This window comes from Silurus meridionalis, chromosome 23, assembly GCF_014805685.1.
Source record: "Silurus meridionalis isolate SWU-2019-XX chromosome 23, ASM1480568v1, whole genome shotgun sequence".
NCBI lineage: Eukaryota > Metazoa > Chordata > Actinopteri > Siluriformes > Siluridae > Silurus > Silurus meridionalis.
In genome coordinates this window covers 9810215-9834060 of record NC_060906.1, presented here as the reverse complement: position 1 = coordinate 9834060, position 23846 = coordinate 9810215, and the positions used below count along the sequence as shown (strand labels likewise).

The 23846-nt window shown below is 38.6% G+C and overlaps 1 protein-coding gene across 1 annotated transcript; it reads right to left on the bottom strand.

The window, feature by feature from the left end:
* Window positions 1-23717, bottom strand: LOC124377382 (leucine-rich repeat-containing protein 52). The gene is made up of 2 exons (XM_046836826.1): window positions 21292-23717; window positions 1-864 (listed from the first exon to the last, which is right to left on the bottom strand). Exons 1-2 carry the CDS (start codon window positions 21938-21940, stop codon window positions 545-547), a joined length of 969 nt encoding a protein of 322 aa, XP_046692782.1. The 5' UTR covers window positions 21941-23717; the 3' UTR covers window positions 1-544.
* Window positions 23718-23846: the final 129 nt, after the last annotated feature.

Sequence of the window (23846 nt, the reverse complement as noted above, 5' to 3'; positions counted from 1 at the left end):
TTTGACTGCTTTGTATTTGCTGGAGTGTTCATGTCAAAACAAATAAAAATGTTGGAAATGATGTAAAGGTCATTGGCCTGAAACTCAGTGTGCATGCCCGTCATTTCCTTTTGATGAGCATCATCGTTTACACATTTCATTTTGGATTGATATGATTTATGAAAAGATGCTGGTGTGGGGGAAAAAAAAACAACAACAAAAACAACCAAAAAAGTGTTAGTAGGAATCAGGTCTCATTTTTTTCTATGCATCCAGGCTGGGACTGTTTAAATCCCCTTACTGCTCTGTGAACATGTTTATATGCACACATGCACACAGTGTCCAGGTTTAGGTCAATTATTACTGGTTATAACTCACAGACCCAAAGACTTTTTTAAACTATTTCGTTATGGGTGATGAACCCAATATGATCCTGTCAGAGATCTACAGGGAATTACTGGGACACGTTCACAGAGTGCACTCAAGTCACCTTCATCATTAAAAATGTGCTCAGTATTCTTTCCACTGTCTCGCCTATTAATCCTTCGTCCATCCCCACGCTCGATCACACCTGCATGCCGGGCTTGCTCAGGTCTCCGTTGCCATGGCTACTCCCAGTGTTGCGGATGGGCGTGCTCTCGTCATCCTCTCCGTCCACCTCCTCACTCTTCCTCTTGCTGTAGCGCTCGTAGAGCACCATGAGCACGCCCATCACCCAGGCTGAAACGGTGCCTGCTGAGAAGATGACGAAGCCAATGGCAATGAAAAACAGGTAGTCCCAGTAGCCAAGGCCTTGGTGGCATTCGGAGCGCAGCTGCATGCCCACCTCCGCTAGGCGACGGCCGCGCATCTCCGCCGGATTCTGACACACCGTCTGTCCTTCGTCTACAAGAAAGAACACAAACAAAGGATCGATAGTTCAAGCATGTAAAAGGATACATGTAAGAAAAAATGCAAACTTGTTTAAATATTACCTATTTAAATAATACTCTTAGGCATGTGACAATATATTCAGCTTTTTGAAAATTAAAATGCAGAATATTTGCACAAATGCACACAAAACTTTGCATAATTGATTTTAAATTATTTTTGATTGCAATACTGGTAGGTAAGTCCACTAAATTAACCAAGTGCTTTTTCTTAGTTAATTTGTGACTATTATTTTACAAAATAAAAATGTATTCCTTTTCCCAGGTAGACTGATGAGCAAGAGTGTCTAAAGGCAGGATGTTATACCTTCATTTACACTATAAACTCTGTTTTTTACTTGAAAAATAATTTTTTCTAATCTTGCCAGATATTGCTTCTAAACAGATTATGCAGTATATTTGCCACTTTATGCATTTCTGCATCTTTTTTCTCCTCTTTCCTCCCACACCCACACACACACACACACACACACAACACACACACGTGCGTACACACACACACACACACACACACACACACACACACACACACACACACACACAAACATTAAAGCTATGTGCCCCTGCCCCAGAGGAGGATACAGGTCAGTAACCATCATCCCTATCTCAGAGCCAGAGCGCAGCCCAGCAGTAGGCTGTCAGCTCTACATTGCACTTTGACGAAGAGATCCAACACACACACACACACACACACACACACACACACACACACACGCACACAATAATATGCGCTTTTATTTTTCTCATAGACATTAATGGATGACCTGCTCTGGTGATGACAGGGCCATCTTCTTGATGCATTACTATAATAAATTGTGCTAATCAAATGATGCTCACTTTGCAATAAATACAGAAATGAGAGAAAGAGAGAGGGACATTGCCAGTGAGACGGTGAGATATGGCTGATGAATAATCTATGGGTCACACTGTCTGGCCAGCCCTGGGGCTTAGGTAAGACTATTATATGGGAATCATGTCTGTTGCTTTCTGCACCCTGCCACTGCAGCAAATCGAACATGGATTCTATACACAGATCTGACATTGAATATTAATGTAATCTGATAATAGATTAGACAAATCTACAGCACTGATGGATAGTCCACCGTGGTATATAGTTCATGATGTATAGATACTTAAGTGTTACTGTCAAAGGTGATGAGACCCAATGTACAAGACCTAGGGTTATGTTTAAGGTTAGGGTTAGGGTTAGTGGGCGAGTATGAAAATCTATATAGGAATATAAATATATATCAAATACAAATATTTATTGATTGATTTTATACACCCTTAGACTTTTAAGATCTACACTCACTACTGAATTTATTAGGAACCCCTGCACAGCTCATGCAGTTACTTGATTGGCAATGCAATATAAAAATACACATATACAGTTTAAGTGCTTTAGTTAATGTTCACAACAAACAACAGAATGAACAAATCTCTACTTTTACTGTTGCATGGTTGTTCATTACCAAAGGGCTGGTTTAAATATTACAGAAACTGCTGGTCTCCTGATTTGGCAGATTGGATAACGTAGCTAATAAAATTAATCTTCACCACTGTGGTAAGCATTAAAGCATCTCACAGAATCTCACAAAAAAAGTGAAGGATCATATTGTATTCGACACTTGTCAGTCAAAAACAAAAATTTAATGCTATCATGGGCATGGACAGAACATCTTAAGGTAAACAGCTAATGATTGTGCCCACGATAACCTCAGATTACAGTAATCCCCAGTTTATCACGGTGGTAACGTTTCAAAACCGCCCGCGATAAATGAAAAACGCGATAAATGGACATTTTATAATTAATAATTATATTTTTATTAATAAATTTCATTATTTTAAAACCCCATAAAAACAATTCCCTATACGTTTTTTGGTCTATCGTGCTATCCGCGAGAGACCGGGAAAATCAGTCAAACAAATGAGTAATGCGGCAACTGCAATTGCCTGGAAAAAAAATCGGGGGTGCAAGATTCGAACACACCGTAAAACATACTGTATTTATAACGTACCGATTACTGTATTTGTGCTGCTGCCACGTGATTGGCTGATTAGATCATTAAATTAATGTGTAATTGTATAATATAATGCAAAGTAATAAACTGGATGGTAAATGCATGTTGCAGCTTTGTTGTTTTTATGAAGCGTTTAATTGATTGTATTGCTTTTATTAAATGAATTGTATGTAACTGAATGAACGGGTTGATAGGACTTTGCATTATGCAAATTAATCTAATTCAGTTTTTTTATTAAGACAAAATAATATAGCCAAAATATACAGAAGATATAAAGCAGGAGGGACAAAGATTACAAATCTTCAGCAAGGATTTTGAAATTAGTTAATATAATATAATATACTTAAAGTTATTTAAATTTTTCACTTCATCTTGAATTAATGACTGGCAATAAATTGAGACTTTAATCCCTTACAGTATCACTGCAGTCCAATGTATATAATACTATATAAAAACTGCTGGTACTATTCTTGGCTGACCTTCATCAATTGAAATAACTTGTGCTATATAAACAGAACTTGATGATCGTCTTTAAAGTGTATAGTTTAATAACATAGACCACTCACTCATAGAGACCCACACTGGCTCATGGTTTATGTCTAAGGCTTATGTGAACTTCTTTCCCAAACTATGAAAAGAAAGAATTTCTTATCCTCTCTTTCATATTGTTCCACTTGTTTGGTGCCAGCATCAGTGCAATTATTTGGAAGCACATTTTATTTGGATGCATGCCTACATAGGCTATAAGAGGCGAGGTTTAGGGCTTATTCGTATATGAGGAGTATGTGGGGTAACAGAACTCGCAGTGAGGATGTTTCTCAGTAGTGAGAGGTTCAACATCACTGAGCTCTGAAATACAGAAGGAAGCAGACACAAAGAGATTAGGAGATCACTCAAGGTGACCCTCAGCAGCCTGTTCAACCTGTCTCTAACCACCTCCCTTCTTTATTAAACACACACACAAACACACACACCATAATAAAATATTGGAATAATAACTAAAATGTAAATGGTACGTTACTTGCCTAATTGTTTTGTGTCAAAATACATGTTCATGATAATGGATTAGGTGTCCATCACAGGTCTAGCTATCTTATCAATTGTGAAATGATTACAGGACTAACTGTCGATGTATGATATAAATAATTCAAACATAATTATGTGCTGTATTATAAGCAATGTAATGAGCTTATAATGAAGAGTGTGGAAGCCATCTTGTTAAATTAAACTGATTTTGTCATATATGAAAAATAGATCTATGCCTGATTTTTGGCAGATGCTACTAAAAAACACCATTGTCTGTGAATTTTGGAAGTATAAACCACACACAGGTATTTTGCTAAATGATGTACCCGATGAATGTGTATAAGCAGACGTGTAACCTGTCTCTGAATACAGTGCAACCTCGATACTCGCGGGGGTTACTTTCTATGACCCCTCTCTCCTTTTGATGGTTCCTTTTTTCAAGGGGAATTGTACATGTACTGTACTGTAAAATCAACAAAAAACTGTGAATTACTTGTCATAAATGTTTTATTTACTACTTTAAATAAATAATACAATAATAAAATAGATTTGTAAAACATTTTTATTAATTAGTAATTAATTAATGTAGTAATTTATTAGTACAAACTCTGTTTTTAAATGTTACTAAAAAACGAAATGAAAAGAATGAATGAAAAGTCTCGAACTATCAAAGTCTCGAGTGTCAAAGTCGTGAGTCTTGAGGTTCCACTGTACTTGTAACTTTCCCAGCATAAACATTGACACATCTCTTAAGACATACGGTGTACTAAAGTGGGCTTTTACTTGTCACTTGTAGAAGAAGAGAATAATAAGTTACAGCACAGTGAAAAACTTTCCTCACATATCGTAGCAACGTTAAGAAGCTGGGCAAAAGTTCATTATCAGACATGATATTGCATCCCTGGAGCACAGAGGTTTAAGGGCCTTGTTTAAGGGCCCAAGAGTGCCAACTTGCCCTTCCAAGCCATAATCTGGAGCCTTAACCACAGTACTACCACGTCCCATACATATCATCATGATTGCACACAACTTTAGCATGCTAGCTGTTCTAACCTTATGTGCTTCAATCCAACCACAGTATATGTGCTTGTCGAAACTGTACCTTACTTTAGTATGAGTAGCATGCATAATATATCATTTAAATGTTATAAATTTACAGAATGAGCATTCAATAATTTAAATAAATATGTATATTTTATACTTTTAACATTATCAAATCATTCACGAAACCTATATATAATTAAAGCTTAACATAATGTTAATAGTAAGCAATGAAATAAAAAAAACAGATATAATTATTAGACAGAGAGTTGTATCCAAAATAACTTCAAATTCAACAAAGGCGTTATTAAGGTCTTAACTCAAAGTATTAACATGTGAATCAGCTGCTCAGACCCTAAAACATTGAACTTCCATTGGCCATATACATTATTAGTGATGTTTAGATTAAACTAAATTCATGCATTTATTCATTCATTCATTCAATTAGTGACTACTCTTTCCTAGTCAGAATCATACCTAGTGCAATTTATCTTCATAGGAGGTGGGAAAAAGCTAGAGAACCTGGAGGAAACCTATGCATACAGTGAATACCCTCTTATGAGGCTTTTCTTCTATGTTTTACTACATTAACATCCTCAAATCCGATCTCAAAACTAAGGTAAAATGTAAAGTAGTTTCAGCGCACTGCACACACAAACGCAGAATTCAACAAGCTTCAAGTGTTTCATCTCTCCTCATCATCTCTCTCTCACACACACACACACACACCACTCGACACCCACACACCATCTACTTCTCAAGGACACACAAAACCGAAATAACCGAACAACCGAAAGAAACGTGGCCACTGTAATGTGGTGTTGCGTATCATATTATTACAAAGCAGCAAAACATCACAGGCAGCAATAATGTGACTTTAGACAATATGGTAAATTAAATTTGTGCTCAGAATTCGACCAAGCAATCTGACTAGCGCAGGTGCAATATCATCTGCCAATACCATTTACATTTTCATAGAGGTAAAAAAATAACTTAAGAAATCTATGCAACATGAAGTGCTGTTGAAGGACAAATGTATTTAAACTGAAATTCAAAATTAACAAAAAAACAACACTACTGGAAATTCACACCAAAAGACTTCATTTGGATAGATTGAGGCAGGCAGAAGACTAAACCTTAAAAAAATGGACCATTAAAACTTCCATTTATTACGATTCAGAAATGTGTGGACCCTAAATGGAAAAGGAAATTATTTGTTACATGCTCTGTCCATGTCCTGATGTAAATAAATCAACCTGGATAAAGGGTGAACGGATTGGATCTAAAATTAAGAATTCACAGTGTGGGTTTGCTGGCACTAATGCCAACACTCCTGTGAGGTATGTCACCTTAAACTGTCCAGTCAGCTTATCTGTGTGCTGCCCAACCCAGCAGAGCCACGAAACCTAAGTGAGAGAACTATCACCATGTGAGAAAACCCCTGGTCGTAAGGATTCCTTAATGCCCATATACAATTTTAACTTTTGCACATACATTCAGGCAAGTCATAGCATGTCAGTGTTGCATTGAAGGCCTTCATTTAAAGCTACAATGTGTAGGAATGTTTTATTAACTATTAAAACTGTGCAATAACATTTTCCTGCAGTGCTGAGTCATCCTGAAAAATCATATAAAATAAAAACATACTCGGTGTTGGGTCTGTGACGAGGTGTCCGGTTGTTCTTCTCCCTTCTACCTTATGTCAACTCACTTGTTTCTCTCCTTGCTGCCGTGGGGAACTAAAGATATCTCAAAATAAGGATTGGTGCGAATATTTTTTGCTACTGTAAAAGTGCTAGACACTTGAGTAAAGGGACAGAAGTTCTCCCTTTTGAATGCACTTAAGCATCAATAATAAAAGTACTGATCTATGAGAACTAGATTTGAATAATTGATGTACCTCAGGGTTCCATTTTTTCTGCACATAAGACCTTTAACACAGTGAGAGAACCCTTACCCCACACAAACTCTTACTAGACCATGGGGTTACTAATCAGAAGTTCGGGGCGTTCCAGCCCCAAACTGCCCCTCTTGGGCCCCTAAACAAGGCCCTTAATCCTATGTGCTTCCAGGGTGCTGTATCATGGCTGACCCTGTGCTCTGACCCCAGCCATCCAGCATAGCTGGTACACATAAAGAAAAAATTTCACTGTGCTGTAATGTACATGTGACAAGACAAAAGCACCTTTTTTTTTTGAGAGATAAAACTTAAAATCTGCAGGATTCTCTTGCAAACTATAATCAGACAAAGCCTGTTATAAATAAATGCTCATCATTCCCTGGCCTTATTTAGCTAACTTGCCTATCTTGGGTGTCTGCTTTCTTAATACGGCTCTTCACCATTATCATAATCACCAGAGGCAGTTGGAATGCTCACACATTGTTGCACCAGCTGGCAGAGCTTTTCTTTACGTTCCACTTCCTCAGAACCACACCTACTCTACATAGTGAATGTCCATGATAAACAGGAAAGCAATCATTTTAAACATATTAAATCAATGGCAATTTCGAGTTACATAAAATGCTTTTGTATTTTCCAGCTTTTTTTCATTTTAATCATTGAGGAAAAATAATGGATTACAGGTACATGTTTTCATGTACAAGTTATATCTGTATTTTAGGTCAATGTTTCCTGTCTCATTAATCTTATCCACCACCAGCAGGCCTGGATTTTGGGAGGTCTTGGGTTGAGCTACACCCCTGTTATTCACCTTATTACTTTTTTCCATTATCAAGTACATTAATTAGTCACGTCAAACTCAAGGCCTATGATTTTAACAGGCAAAGCAGCTGCTAGACAATATATGGGATTAAACAAAGGAGTGAATTTATTTGAAATTGAAAAAAGCATTAATCTGTATTATACCAACTATTATTTAATAGGGAACATACCAAAATAGTTTCTTTTTTTCTTAAAACATCCTATTCTAATATCAAAGCCTTTTTTATTACTAGTAATCAAAAAAATGTTTAATAAATTTGAAAAAAAAATCTATAAACTAACCTAAGATTATCTAAAATTAAATTTCACTTTCTCTGTGCAGAAATTAGAAGTTAAATATTTTTTTCCCAAAACACAGAGAGTATCTACAATTTTCCATTATACTACACATATTACATTTCTTAGAATATAATGACTGTAAAAGATGTGCAGTGGATATCCTGAATGCATCCCCAGTCAAACTAAATCTGGCCATGAACACCATGATTATCATCACATCTAACACCCACCATACTTGTTGTCTCTATGGAATAGGTTTGGGTCTGCATTTCTCCCTGCTGGTCTGAATGTTCCTCTGTAGCCTAATTCGGATCATTGGGAGTTGTAAGTGCAGGTTTTTGCTCTATCGGAAACACTCTCTCACACAGAAACAGTCACAATGAGCAACAAACAAAGCAAATGTATTCCACTTCACCAACCCTCTTTCATCCAAACAACACACAGTTCACAGATGGCTGACTGTCTAAGAAAAGCTCAGCACTACATCAAGATCTGACAGATTTCTCTCTTTTTTTCTTCATTTCTTTTCTTTCTTTTTTTTTTTTTTAAACCACAACACCTGCTACTAGAATAATCTAATATCTGACATCAAATTCTAATTATCCTGCAAAACACGTGCTGCTGTAGTTCCTCAGTGAGTTTTTTTGGTTACTAGTATATCGCATCAGCTTCACCGAACAGTGAATACGGGTTTTGAAGCACTAAAATGCTTATATAATCCCACCTGAGCAGTTTAGTGGATTTCCACATGACTCAGTAAAAGCTGTGTCTAATAGCGCTGTGGGGCAACAACGAACCTTCCCTTTAAACACACATCTCACCGCTAAAACAATACAACAGGGAATATAAGAGAACGCAAATAACTCCGCAGTCTCCTCCGATTTTCCTCCCTGATTTTTCGAAACAATACTTTCCCTTCGCAAATTGAACTACTACTTTGTGCACTGCAGCTCTGAAAGAACAACAATGCAAGCAGAAATGTTAAATCACTCTTGGTGTATATAGGGTAACCAACCCTGTAAATGAATCTTTCCTTATTCAGCTTAAATTCTGAAAAACCCAAATTGTATACAGTAAGTTTCAGATGATTTAGGAAGCTGTTGTGTTTTCAGAACAGTACACACACACACACGCACGCACACAGTGAAGTAGCCTAGGGGCTTGTATCAATACTGCCGAGTCAGCAGTAGAGTCACTGCTCCATCACCCCTGTTAATGAACACTAGTGCTGCTTTGCAGCAACCACCTCAAAGCATTTACCACACAGGTCTTCTTAAATATCCATCTTCCCTAATCTGGATTTCTTGTTCCTATGTTGTCTAGGACTACTTGTGTTTTCACGCCTTCTATGAACAAATGCCTTAATGAAACGGATATGCACTTGCTACTGCAAAACATGCTTTATTTACTACAACCGCTCCTGAATGTCAGAGAGTAAAGTATCTTTTTAAAGTAAGATATTTTTCAGTATAATTAGTATAATTAGATATATTTTAGTATAGTTACATATAACATATTAGTGGTAGATAGTAATGATGTAAGTGTAATTCCTGATTGTACATTTGTAGCTTTTTCACGTATCTGTACTTTACTGAAATATTTCCGTTTGGAGAGATTTTTACTTTAAATTCACATTTCATAGTGAAATATCACTTTTATTCAACTACATTTTGTGAAATCAGTCGTTCCTTTTTTATTTATGAGTAGATAAAATCCTAACTGCTCAAACACGCAGCAAGCCACCAATCAGGGTCGAGGAATAAATAAGAAGAAACTCCAGATTTTTTGTGTTAATTGTAATAGATATCAATCAGTGTTTGTCTCATTAATATTATTCTATTAATAGATCGGTGTGCTAAGAGGAACAGAGTCTTTTCACATGAGTTGATAAAGTCTGGTGACAAAAATAATAATAGGGCATTATACCCATAATAAATCATAGTACTTTTGATGCTTAAGTACATTTAAAGGTAAATACTTTTGTACTTTAACTCGAGGGAAAAATTTAAAGGGAGCACTTTTGCTTTTACTGGAGTAATATTTTAACTACTGTAGCTCTACTTTAACTCAACTATGTGCTTTGTGTACGTTTTCCACTACTGCATATTAACTGTCCATATTAGTGGTGAACGGAGTCTGCTTCACAGCTCCAGCATTTCAAGTGTGAACATGAGCTAATGCTAATGTGTCTGTCAATGCATTACATTGTCATTTCACATGTTGTATGGCTTCCCCAGGTTCCTCTTACCTCCTCAAAACATGACAATCGCCATACAAAATCACCCCCTAGATGTGAAGGAGAGTGTGAATGTTTGGGTATGGCAACAAAGACTGTCTGTTAAGGTTTTCCTGCCCTGCACAAACCGTTCTTGAGGTCGGTTGTGAATGTATTGCAGCCCTGACCAGGATAAGGCACCTACTGGAGATAAATGAATAAAAGAATGAATGATAAAGATAAATGGTAAATAAATAAAGATAAATGAATAAAAGAAAAAAATGCATCCACCTGTCTATAATAACAAATCAATAAATCGTGAATCGGGGTTAATACGGAATACCTCGTTTTATGCAAATTTAAAAAAAGGGAGAGCTGGTTCTTTTCCTCATAGCATATTATCAAACTATTCATCAAATATCCAAGATGCTAAAAATAGCCTAGATAAGAAAATGTACACACTTCAGCAATGAAGAGATTGAAACGAGATGAAACGAATCACCAGTTTTGAAGAACAGCCCCTAAGATACACATGAGGTCTGACATTTGTACAAGGTGACACAAAGAAAGGAAGAATAATGGCCATTTAATGGTGAAATACTCATATGAGCACTATGTGAATTTCTTTAAGGTCTTGTCCTTTGTACGCATGCACACTATAAAGTGAGGATGAGTGAAATAAAACTCCCATTACAGCATCCTGCCAATTTTCTGATGCATCATTTGTCTCAAACAGCGCCACATATCCATCCATCTTGCCTCTATACACTGAAACCTCTCTCTCATGCACACTCACTGCTCTTCCTCTTTTTCACAGAGTGTGAGAAACAGTGTGTCTCATTTCCTTGCGCTGTCCCTAATTTTAGTTGTTAGCCCTCAGGGTTGAGATGAAGCAGCGGGGCTACCAACCACCTTCCGAACACACTAATTATGTAATTTCATATGTTCATTTTTAAGAAGATAAGACTTGGGAGATTTCAGCCTCAGTAACCCTCTGCATAATGATGAGAATGAAATGGAAGACAGACAGCAGAGCAGTGGAGAGAATTACTGCACATGGCATTTACGCTGAGCTCAGCTCGCTATGGTGAACTCTTCAATGCGGTGTCTCACCCTCTGCAATCCATTTCAGTGTTTTATTATTTCCTCTGTACTTTCTGGCAGGTCTACTGGAGGGGCGGCATGTGGCAGCTGCCTCCTTCTTTTCATGGTGCTTACCGCCTTAACTGCCACCTTATTCCATAGCCCCTAAAATATAATACTACTTATACTTGCATATTTGATTTGATTTGAAAAAAGAACCGTGAGAAAAAGCAGTTTTCCGTCCAGATAATGTTTTCGCTATATGTGTTCAAGATGGGTGACCAATGATGAATAACTGTGGAAGCTCAAAGGTATGAGCTTAAAGCCTGTTTTACTCTTTCACATTTTTATGTCCATTAGTGAACACAGACCAAATAATTTTCGAGATCCCAACTGACCCTCGAGCACAAAAAAAAAATCAATTTTCAGTGCTACAAGAGCTACTGTGAATCTGCACAGTTTCGACTGAAAACTTTTATTTGCGACACCCAGCAATTATTACATTTATTGATGGAAGACTTTCTCTGTGTGGCACCGTAACTCAACCAACCAATTCACTAGACATGCCCAGGATGTGCTGAATCTAAGCATCACTTAAATACAACCTTTCCAGGAAAATGTCTCAACACACAGCACTCAATGCTTCAATCAAAGGTTATTGAAAAATATTTGTTGTTACAGTTGGGTTCTGTAACTCTGTGACACCAGTGAGAGGCATTATCTCCACTTGGGAACAGTGGTGGATCTTCCCTAAAAAGTTTGGCCTACCAAAATTCACGCAAGACCCTATTGAGAATAGAATACATACAAGCATATGCAAGTCTAGCTCACCCAAAAAAAGCTTTAATGGCTCCTCCATTGGTAAGAGACTGGGTGAAAATGGTATCCATGGGAGATTTTTAAAGGGAAAACCAATGCTGGCCAAGATGTTTTTAATCACATGTTGAATTAGTCAAAAGTGGGATTTTTGGGGGGACCATTGCATGTGGAATAATAGAAACATTAACCTTAAAAGGGCTGTTAAATGTGGCTCAAAAAAGCAATTCTGCATAATCGAGGAAATGGTCATTTTAAAAATAGTATTTTTGTGTTTCCTTGTGTTCTCTTTGCAAAATCAGGAGGGGACAAATCATTTTGTGGTACTGTATGTAATCTAAGAGATAGCGGTGTAAGAGAACATCCAGTCAGCAGCAATTCTGCAGGCAGAAATTGACTGGGTCGACCTGACCGGAAGCCCACGGTCACTCAAAAAGCCACTCTTTACAGCTTAGAATATAACACATCGAAGACTAAAGTGAATGGGCTCCAACAGCAGCGGACCACATCAGAATCTACACCTGTCAGCCAAAAAAACAAAACCTGAAGCTGCAGGGGGTACAAGCAAAACTGGCCAGTTAAAGATGGAAAAAATCATACCCTGGACTTTTCCCAATTTTCTTTAACCAAACAATGTTGGACCATCAACCATACTATGTTTAAAGTCACTGAGATCACATTCTGCCCCATTCGAATGCTTGAAGTAATGCTCCTGACTTGTATCTGCATGATTTGGTGCATTGTGCTGTTGCCACATGATTGGCTGGTTGGATAAATGAATGAATGTGCAAGTGTACAAATGTTTCCATTAAAGTGGTCACTAAATGTATTTTCTGTAAAGCAGAATAAACTAGATTAAACGTATATTAATGTGTGTGTATATATATATATATATATATATATATATATATATATATATATATATATATATATATATATATTGTATATGCTTTTTTAGCAACGTGACTGAGCTGCAGGGCTGTGCTGGTGTGTGTGCTGGTGTGTGGTGTGTGTGTGTGTGTTGGTGTGTGTACCCGTTTGTGTGCCGGTGTGTGTTATTGTATGCCGTGATGCTGGCTGTGTCCTAATGTGTTGTACACACCAATGTTAGAATAGCAGCACATTGTTCTATTCAAATAGCCTGTAAAAAAGTGACCTTGCTCGGACCTTCTTTCCTCTTGTGTCCAGCACCTTCTAAATAATGAATTGACACCAACACTGCTCCAAAGAGAACGTTTCATCCCAAGGTTAGAGAATAAAACACTGAAGGTCAACAAGCAAGTAAAAAAAAAAAAGAAACATCAAAAAGCAATCAAAAAGTGTCACAGAGTTAAAAGACTTTTTATTGTATTGGAGGGAAAAAAGGCAACATATTAATGTTCAGGGCTGATGGCAAATGACGTTATTAATACACAGATTACTGGTTACTCTATGTCTGGTGACCTTCGTCTGGGACTGCAGGCAATGAGCTGTTGCAGATTGCACTCATCTGCATCTGAGACTGATCTCAGACTGCACTGATGAATGACTCTGTAATGTTAAATCAGACCTGATTGAGTTAGGAAATACCACAGCTCAGATGCGAGTCCACATCTCAGGTCGAGCGTTCTTATCAGAAAACAGCCTGCGACCGGACATTTGTATGGATTTTTCATTCTTACACAATCATGCTTTTTTTGTCCAACTATCAATTATGGATTTCTGGGTTGGCTGGCAACTAAACATGCTCGTAGGCTCTACCTCTCTTCATGAATATTCAGCCATGGCCCCGTGTCCACCTTCTGTTTGGCTCTATGCCTAGAAGCTCCATGCCATACTACTGCCTACCCATAGTGAGTAAATGCACATGGGGCGAAAAACATAGACATGCAGTACTGTTACAGAACAAGAGCAATGTCACGGTTTGTCTGTATCACCGATTTTCATCTATTTCAATCCCACACTTTTACTCTCTTTCTTTTTTTTTTAACAATGATTTGCTGGAAGGCACAGCGCTCAACACTTTGGATTATATCTTCTCTTCTATCGTTGCTGCACGAACACACACACATATGCAAACAGTAACACACAAACAGAGCAACACATACACACATTTGGTGCATCCCTTGGGAAAGCAGTGACGATGAGTGAATGATGTTTCGCCACAGCTGACCTATAGATCTGAAAACCAAGTAAGGACACAACTTAACATCCTCCACATAGACACAATCTATACGTTAGGATATTTTTTCCAAATCGCTGTCTTTCAATACTCGCTGATCAACACATACTCCTTACACAAAGAACATTTGTGTTTCCTATATGGTCTAGCAGTTAGGATTCCTGGTTTTCACCTAGGCAGCCTGGGTTCAACTCCTGGTATGGGAAATGTTCTTTAGAAACGTCCTCACTGTGGGACGAATAAAGGTATATCTTATCTTATCATGGTAATCAATAAAACCATTGCAAGGAACACATTCAATTATTGGGGAAAAAAGCCAGCAATTATTGGAAACCTGGCTATTATGCCCACATGTGACTTTAAAACATTCAATTATAATCCATTTTTCTAATATAATAAGCTTTCCACTAGATTTTGGAGCAAGGCTTTGGGGATTTTTGATTTGTGAACTTTAGTATGGTCAGGTACAGATGATGTGTGAGATTGGTGAGAAAGTCTGGGGTTCAGGCAGTGTTCCAGTTTATTTCAGTTTTTTTCACTCGAACTTTAACACACCATATCTTTATGAAAAACAGTAAAACAGTCTTGGGGCCTATTAGTTCCAATGAAGGGAAAACAATTGTTGTGTTACAACTGTGTGCAACTTTGTGGCAATGAAAACCATTTCTCCTGTTGTTCGAGGCAGATAGATGAATGTCTGATTGTTGACTGATGTCATTTGTTTTTGGTAGAATTGATGAAAATGGCTTCATATATTGTATCAAAATACTTTAGTATTTTTGTAGGTTAAAAGATATTGTAAAATACTTTTCAAGAAGTCTATATGAGGCCATCATAAAAATGACTCTAATTGGTGCCTACTCAGTAGTTTCCCAGACTTGTTGAGATCAGAACAGAAAACTGATCCATATGGAAGAAGGTGGTGAAGGTAAGAAACGTGCAGACTTCCAGCTTTCATATTGGTCATTCAATAATTGGTGAAATGATAAAATGTTTGATTTTAACTTCCAAATTTGCGTTCAGTGATTGATAAATAAATATTTGATTCCTGATCATTGTACCCTAATTGAAGTAGCAGTTTAGTAGGATCTTAAATTTGCCTACCATTGCAGGAATGACTGCTGGACACATAATATATTAATATAATTAGGATAAACAGTTAAATGACTGCTTGGTTAGAAACTGGTTGCATGAATACAGGTGCCATCAGTTGTCTTCTTATGAATGACTTGTTTGTCATTGAGTCAATGTTGCTGATGTTCCTTCGTTACCAAACATCAAGTAACTGAATTAGGATATAATTATTACAAACTGTGAAAAAACTTTCTTGCACCCTTGTAAAAGTATTTTTATATTTTTTAAAATACAAAAATACAGTAGTTTATTTTGACACATTGTGTGGCTGCTGTATAATATAAAGGTATTTGCTATTTTATTTAAAAATACATTTTGTATCTTTGCTCAAACCTGCCAGTCAACATAAAAATACAAATATCAGGATTAGGTTTAGATTTGTGTTCACACCACATTTTTCAAAACTGAACCGAAATACAGTCTTGTTTGTAGATTTTGTACAAAATTGTTCCCTGAGGTTCAGAATATGATCATTTTTGTTGTACCACAAACACAATGAATCAATGTGCAAGGCACAATTGGGACAATACAGAATCAATCAGTGCTAGTGGGTTTTTTTTATGCATTTGTTATAATGAATGTTTTGCCAATGTCTTGCAGTAATTCTAAAGCTGTAATGAGTTAAATGACCTGCTGACTCTATCTGCAGTAACTGATAAGCTGTTGATTCATGCTGACAGATGATGTGCTTTTTTACATTTGAGAGTCTGTCAGTCTGGCTGAGGAGGTATAAAGGGCAATACATGGATTTGACGGATGAAACGTATTCCCTCTCAGCTTAGAAATCAAACCGAGTTCAATATGATTGGTGAAACTCCATACTCTGGTGTCTGTCAGTTGCATTTGTGATTCAGTGTCCTCTATCAAACGTCACCCGTACAGGTAAGGAATCAAGCGAAGGAACACGAGGGAAAAAGACAAGATGGAAACTCCTGACTCCTTTACCACAGCCCCAATTCAACAGTATATTTAAAATGTTATGTTTGCATAGCATGATTGGCCAAAGAGCAACTGATTTTATTCAACTCTTCATTTGCATTCACATTTTGACCTATTGGAATTGCTTTAATATTAGCACCAGTAAATGAAAGGCATAAACACGAGACAAATCTACAATAATGTCTATGAAAACATTTATGGCAAATCCCAATGTCATTAAATCCTTTCATGGATCCTGTGAATAAATAAGTCCCTATTTTCAAATATTCCACAAGGACACTGGAAGGTTGTTCTCAATGCCCTTGTCACAAAGCAGAGGCTGTCATTTAAATCAAACTCTATTAACCAGAGCATCTGGAGCGTTCACGTGACTCCCCGATCCGAACCTGTATGCACCATCAAGGCTTACGAATGCAGCTTTCACCGCACCAGAGGTCACAAGAAACATCATGCTTAGATTAGAATGCATGCCTGCACATCGACAAGCAGCATTGCAAACATAAAAACACCTTCAAGGCATTTGTCTTTAGCTGGATTTAATTAACTGGTGTAACTGTTTAGAATATAAAGCATAGTTACATTTTAAGACCGGTGATAGCTCATAGGACACTGTTATCTGTCCAGAATATTAAATTTAGTGTAATACGGATTTTCCTAGGTGTCTGCACTGCTTAAGACAAGACAGGCTATGAGAAAATGTCTCTTTATGATTTCACACACATATAAGAGGAACACAGTTAGAATAGTGGATTTTTTTGTGTAAATCTGGACATAACCTGATAAAATCAAAATGTTAAAAAAGGAATGTGGGCCTATCCTGCAAAAAACGCTAAATCAGCCCATCACCCTCAAACTAACAGGTCATACTGAATAAGCTTGGCCAAGCAACTAAAACCAGTAAATAATATTTATATCACACGCAGAAATCTAAAACTATTAAACTGATATAATTTCCTGACTATTAATATCTTGCCATGCAGTATTTAATACAGTTATAAAACATGATACACCAAATATAATGTTACTATAAAATTAATGTTGTCTTCTTCATATCCATCTTTTATGCTAACTTTTGTGCTGGACTGTACAGATCAGCAGACATAAGCAGAAAAGGAATATTATTTGCCATATACAGTATAATACAAAAATCATTAGACAATTGAGAGAAAAATAGGTGTATTGAACAAAATGACACCACAAAATGTGAATACAGCATGAATCATCGAGCAATTAAAGTCCAACAGGCACGACACACAAAGCAAAGGCTAAAGAAACTGTTCAGGGAAAAATCCAATTCCTGCAAAGACTTAACAATCTTAACAAACTTAACATAGAAACTGTATATTAATATAATAATTGTATTGTATTAAATAGTAATTATAATAATAAAATATAGTATAATCTATAAAATACATTAATAGTAAAGATGCATTGATTTGAAAAAATGTGCATTTGAATCTAAGTTGGCATTTGTATTGCAATGTATAAATTTTAACATATTTGCATCGGTGAAAAACGATTTACTGATGTACAATTATTGTTGCTGATGTTACTGATGCACGTCCCTAGTATACAGGGAGTGCAGAATTATTAGGCAAATGAGTATTTTGACCACATCATCCTCGTTATGCATGTTGTCTTACTCCAAGCTGTATAGGCTGGAAAGCCTACTACCAATTAAGCATATTAGGTGATGTGCATCTCTGTAATGAGAAGGGGTGTGGTCTAATGACATCAACACCCTATATCAGGTGTGCATAATTATTAGGCAACTTCCTTTCCTTTGGCAAAATGGGTCAAAAGAAGGACTTGACAGGCTCAGAAAAGCCAAAAATAGTGAGATATATTGCAGAGGGATGCAGCAGTCTTAAAATAGCCAAGCTTCTGAAGCGTGATCATCGAACAATCAAGCGTTTAATTCAAAATAGTCAACAGGGTCGCAAGAAGCGTGTGGAAAACCAAGGCGCAAAATAACTGCCCGTGAACTGAGAAAAGTCAAGCGTGCAGCTGCCAAGATGCCACTTGCCACCAGTTTGGCCATATTTCAGAGCTGCAACATCACTGAGTGCCCAAAAGCACAAGGTGTGCAATACTCAGAGACATGGCCAAGGTAAGAAAGGCAGAAAGTCGACCACCACTGAACAAGACACACAAGCTGAAACGTCAAGACTGGGCCAAGAAATATCTCAAGACTGATTTTTCTAAGGTTTTATGGACTGATGAAATGAGAGTGAGTCTTGATGGGCCAGATGGATGGGCCCGTGGCTGGATTGGTAAAGGGCAGAGAGCTCCAGTCCGACTCAGACGCCAGCAAGGTGGAGGTGGAGTACTGGTTTGGGCTGGTATCATCAAAGATGAGCTTGTGGGGCCTTTTCGGGTTGAGGATGGAGTCAAGCTGAACTCCCAGTCCTACTGCCAGTTTCTGGAAGACACCTTCTTCAAGCAGTGGTACAGGAAGAAGTCTGCATCCTTCAAGAAAAACATGATTTTCATGCAGGACAATGCTCCATCACACACGCCCAAGTACTCCACAGCGTGGCTGGCAAGAAAGGGTATAAAAGAAGAAAATCTAATGATATGGCCTCCTTGTTCACCTGATCTGAACCCCATTGAGAACCTGTGGTCCATCATCAAATGTGCGATTTACAAGGAGGAAAACAGTACACCTCTCTGAACAGTGTCTGGGAGGCTGTGGTTGCTGCTGCACGCAATGTTGATGGTGAACAGATCAAAACACTGACAGAATCCATGGATGGCAGGCTTTTGAGTGTCCTTGCAAAGAAAGGTGGCTATATTGGTCACTGATTTGTTTTGTTTGGTTTTGAATGTCAGAAATGTATATTTGTGAATGTTGAGATGTTATATTGGTTTCACTGGTAAAAATAAATAATTGAAATGGGTATGAATTTGTTTTTGTTGTTGCCTAATAATTATGCACAGTAATAGTCACCTGCACACACAGATATCCCCTAAAATAGCTAAAACTAAAACTACTTCCAAAAATATTCAGCTTTGATATTAATGAGTTTTTGTGTTCATTGAGAACATGGTTGTTGTTCAAATTAAATCCTCAAATAAAATTAATCCTCAAAAATACAACTTGCCTAATAATTCTGCACTCCCTGTATAGTAATAGTAATGGAAATTAATAGTAATATATAAAAAAAAAAAATAAGGAATGCACATCTTTTAGATAAATTACCCCCATTCCAACGATTCACATATAGTTCTGAAAACTGGAGCTCTTTTTTTCCTCAAATAAAGTATGAACAGCTACATAAAACACATAAGCTGATCAAGTGTAACATAATTTATAACAACATAACTATCAGATCTGGAGTTTAAGGCTCTTCTGCTGTTATGCTTTACGATGCCGTAACCTATCCAATAACTGTGGGTAACAAACTGGGTCCATAACCGGAAGTAACAAACTGTTTTACTGCAGGTAAGCATGACATTACACACACACACACACACACACACACACACACACACACACACACACACACACACTTGCCGAAAGAAAGAAAGAAAGAAGGAGCAGATATTATTGCGTTAGTTGGATGGTGTAGCAGATGAGGTCTGATTGGATTACATAATAGGAGAGAAATTACACTCTTCATATCCACTTAAAAATGATATAATTAGACCACAACTCTCCACAGACACAGCAACACCAAAACGTCAGAGCAGCCAATCGTGGGACTGAGAGAGAGAGAGAGAGAGAGAGAGAGAGAGAGAGAGAGAGAGATGAGCAGTGGAATAGACAATGATGGACTGGTCTACATTTTGCCTTCCAGCAATGGAATAATCTTAGATGGTGATAAATTCATGTCTAACACATCACACAGTCCAGATCTGGAGGATCACAGAATTTATAATGCATCAATCGCATGTAATTAGCAAGGTCTTTCTGAGATTAAACCAGTGTACTTCTGTGCAGGGCTATATTTTCTACAGCAGATCTGTTAATGTTAAGTAAATGGTGTAATAGGGAGTAAAATTTGGAATGACGAAAATGCTTCCCTCTATATTTTTCCACTCTCTCACACACACACACACAGGCCTCAATATGTACAACCCAACACTATCAGAAGCACTGCTTTTATTCATTTGAAAAAGTTCTTAGTTGATGTTGTTGTTGGTGTTGATATAAAGTTTCTGCAATCCCTTCGAAGACTAGCAATGAGTCTCCTCTGCCCTCCGAGAGTGACACCCGAGATCAAATTAGCGATCTGAATAATGTGATAAAGCGATCTGGGTGAGATAAAGAGCCTTAGGCTATCTCAACCCTAATGAGGATTCATTAGCTGATCTCCTTTTCCCTGCAGTCTCACAAACACACATGCACCAAATCCTCTGGTGGGAATTTCTATAGCTGACTTTTTTTTTTTTTTTAGCAAAAAAACAGTTTTATCTTAATACCTGCAGTGTTATTTAATGTGTTCTGTACTCACCTGAATAGATTCACTGTTCATTTAATAATGTGTTCGTTTACATGTGTAGATGCGAAAGCAATATTATTTTAAGTGTATAGTGGGATGTCTTTTTTAGAGGGTAACCAGGTATAGTGATTTACTTTAGAGTCTCAGCGTGCATTTTGGGATGATCAGTGTTAATAAATGGAATTATGGCATGCAATTATTGTATTGTAAATGTTTTCCTTTACTTTTGCTGCAATTACTAAACAGGTTGACATGCAACAAACTGATCATTTTATAACCCAGATGATTGACTTTATTTATTAGTGATTATTAATATACATTTGCCCTGTTTCCATCAGGAAGACGTCTATTCACACAGTTCATTATTAGTGCTTATGAAGAGCTATACAGTAGGAATATATGTACAAAGCAGAGTGTTGGAAAGAGATTCAACTGTAAAGGTGTTAGAAAAGTGCTCGTGGTATTGTGAAGTGGTGTGAATTAAAGTGAGATACCGCTCACCTTGAAACTTGAAGCCCTCGATGTGCACCCACAGGCACAGGTCCTCAGTGTCGCAGTCGCAGCGCCACGGGTTTCCGCTGAGGCCGAGAGCGCGCAGCGCGGGAAGCGCCACCAGCGTGCTCACGTTCAACGTGGTCAGGTTGTTGCGGCTCACGTCGAGCACCTGCAGCGCGCTGTTCTCGGCGAACGCGTCCGCGTGGATCTCGGACAGGCCCGGGTTGTCGGTGAGGCGCAGCATGACGAGGCTGGCGAGCGCGCCGAACGTGCGGTCCTCGATGCGCGCCAGCGCGTTGAACGACAGGTCCAGGTAGGCGAGTTTGCGCAGGTTGCCGAACGTCGACTCCGAGATCTCCGAGAGAGAGTTGTTGCTGCAGTCCAGGTACACCAGGTCGGACAGGTAGTTGAGTTGGAGCGGTGGCAGCTCGCCGATGCGGTTGTCGCTCAGGATGAGCTGGCGCGTCGCGAGCGGAAGGTCCGCGGGAAAGACGCTGAGCCTCTGGCCGGCGCACTGCACCACCAGCTGCTCGTCGCACACGCAGCGCTCCGGGCAACCGGCGCTCAGAGCCGGGGAGGGCGCCGCGCCTGCCGCCACCATCAGCAGGAAAGCCAGCCGCAGACACTGGACGCTGGCCTCGGCCAACACGCGCATGATAGCGGCGGCCGCTTCATCAAGCGCGTGTGCCCGAGCGCAGCCACATCCTTCATGGAGCCCGTCGGGGGGAAAACTGGACGTCCGTGCGAGCGGGTGCACTTTGGAGATTGCACACAGTTACTGTGTGTGTGCGTGCTTGCGTGCGTGCGCGCGCGCGTGAGTGTGTGTGTGTGTGTGTGCTCCGGGTCTGGTCAGTCCTTCACACGTGGACGCTGCGTAACTGTTTGGAAACGAGTCCTTCTAAGTGGACTCAGAGCAGCTGGTTTAAACCGCCACAGGTAAATTACTCTGAAGTTATTGCGACTTGCATCTGCTGCTGTCCATGTGTGTGTGTGTGTGTGTGTGTGTGTGTGTGTGTGTGTGTATTGGAAAGGTTGATAGACTGTTTACATTACGCACTATCAATCTCGTGTCCCTTTTATTCGCTTGCCTGCTTCTGCGCTCTCGAGACACACCAGTCCTCCAGTGACGCATTCAGGTGTGTGTGTGTGTGTGTGTGTGTGTGAGAGAGAGAGAGAGAGAGAGAGAGAGAGAGAGAGAGAGAGAGAGAGACACACGCTTCAACCAGTCCAGACGACCACGTGACAGCGAGATCCTGACAAGACAAGGTCCAGTGCCCGGACTTCAGATGTTTCATTGACTTTGATCCTCCTTTAGTGCTGCGTGGAAACGAAAGACGGGGTCCGTACGTGGAGGAGCAGGAACCTGCTGGGGGGTCGAGCGTTTATCTGCTCTCTGTAATTTCATTCACGTGGGTCTGTCTGTCATCACACTACAGTGTGTGTGCGGTCATCTCAGTCATTGAAACTGTGAGAGAAGGGGGATTGAGAGAGAGAGAGAGAGAGAGAGAGAGAGAGATGTACTGTAGGCTATTACCTTTTTTAGCAATTTAATATATAGCCCTAATATATGCCTCCCATCCAAACACTTTTCCAAACCTCCACACAAAAGCGTTTTATCAGTGGTTATATAATAGAGATAGTGCAGACATCATGCTATTCATCTCTACTCATAATTTAGCCTATAGTTCAAGTCACCAAGTTGCAAAAGACTCAAAGTGGCAGGTGAGCCTTAGTCATAGGAAAATTATATTCAGGATCAGAGTAAAAACCTGTAATAAACACCCCCTCTGCATGCAGCTTTCTTTGGTTGAACGTTGTCTAGAACAATTACTTCGGATAGACAAGATAACAAATGGTCTTCGTATTTTTTAAATAGCTTACTGTGTTCATGTAGTCATGGATTTTAAATTGTACAACGGGATCCATTCTGGTTTCATTTCAAATGGGAAATCCAATTCAATTCAATTCAGTTTTATTTGTATAACACCTTTTAAAAATAGACATTGTCTCCAAGCAGCTTTGCAGACGTTATACAGTAAGATTATTCCTAACGTGCAAGCCAGTGGCGACAGTCCAACGAAAAACTCCCTGAGATGAAAAAAGGAAGGAATCTTCAGAGGAACCAGTCTCAAAAGGGAACCCATCCTCCTCAACACCAAATGTCCATTCATTACAGTTTCACCATTGTTGAGGTGTTCTGACGCTTAAATGCAGAACCTAAGCCATTGCAACAACATGATTTAGAATTCTGAAATCTTTAAAACAAACCAAGTCAATGTTCAATAACTTCACTATTTTTGGTCCCTGTTTAAATGTAGGCCAATGTGATATTTAATATGTTAACCACTTTGTTCGAAAGGTCAGATTTTCTGTTCTGATGTTCTGAAGTACGTTTTTCAGATGACATTCTGATGGATTTGATGTAAAAACGAATAAATAATTGTGCTCACATTTGTGAAGTCTGCCTTCTTGGGTGAACGAAATACTAAGAACCTGTGACATTCTTGTGAATTTTATAAAGATTACCCTTTTCAATAAAGCTGATGTCAATTGATTTATTC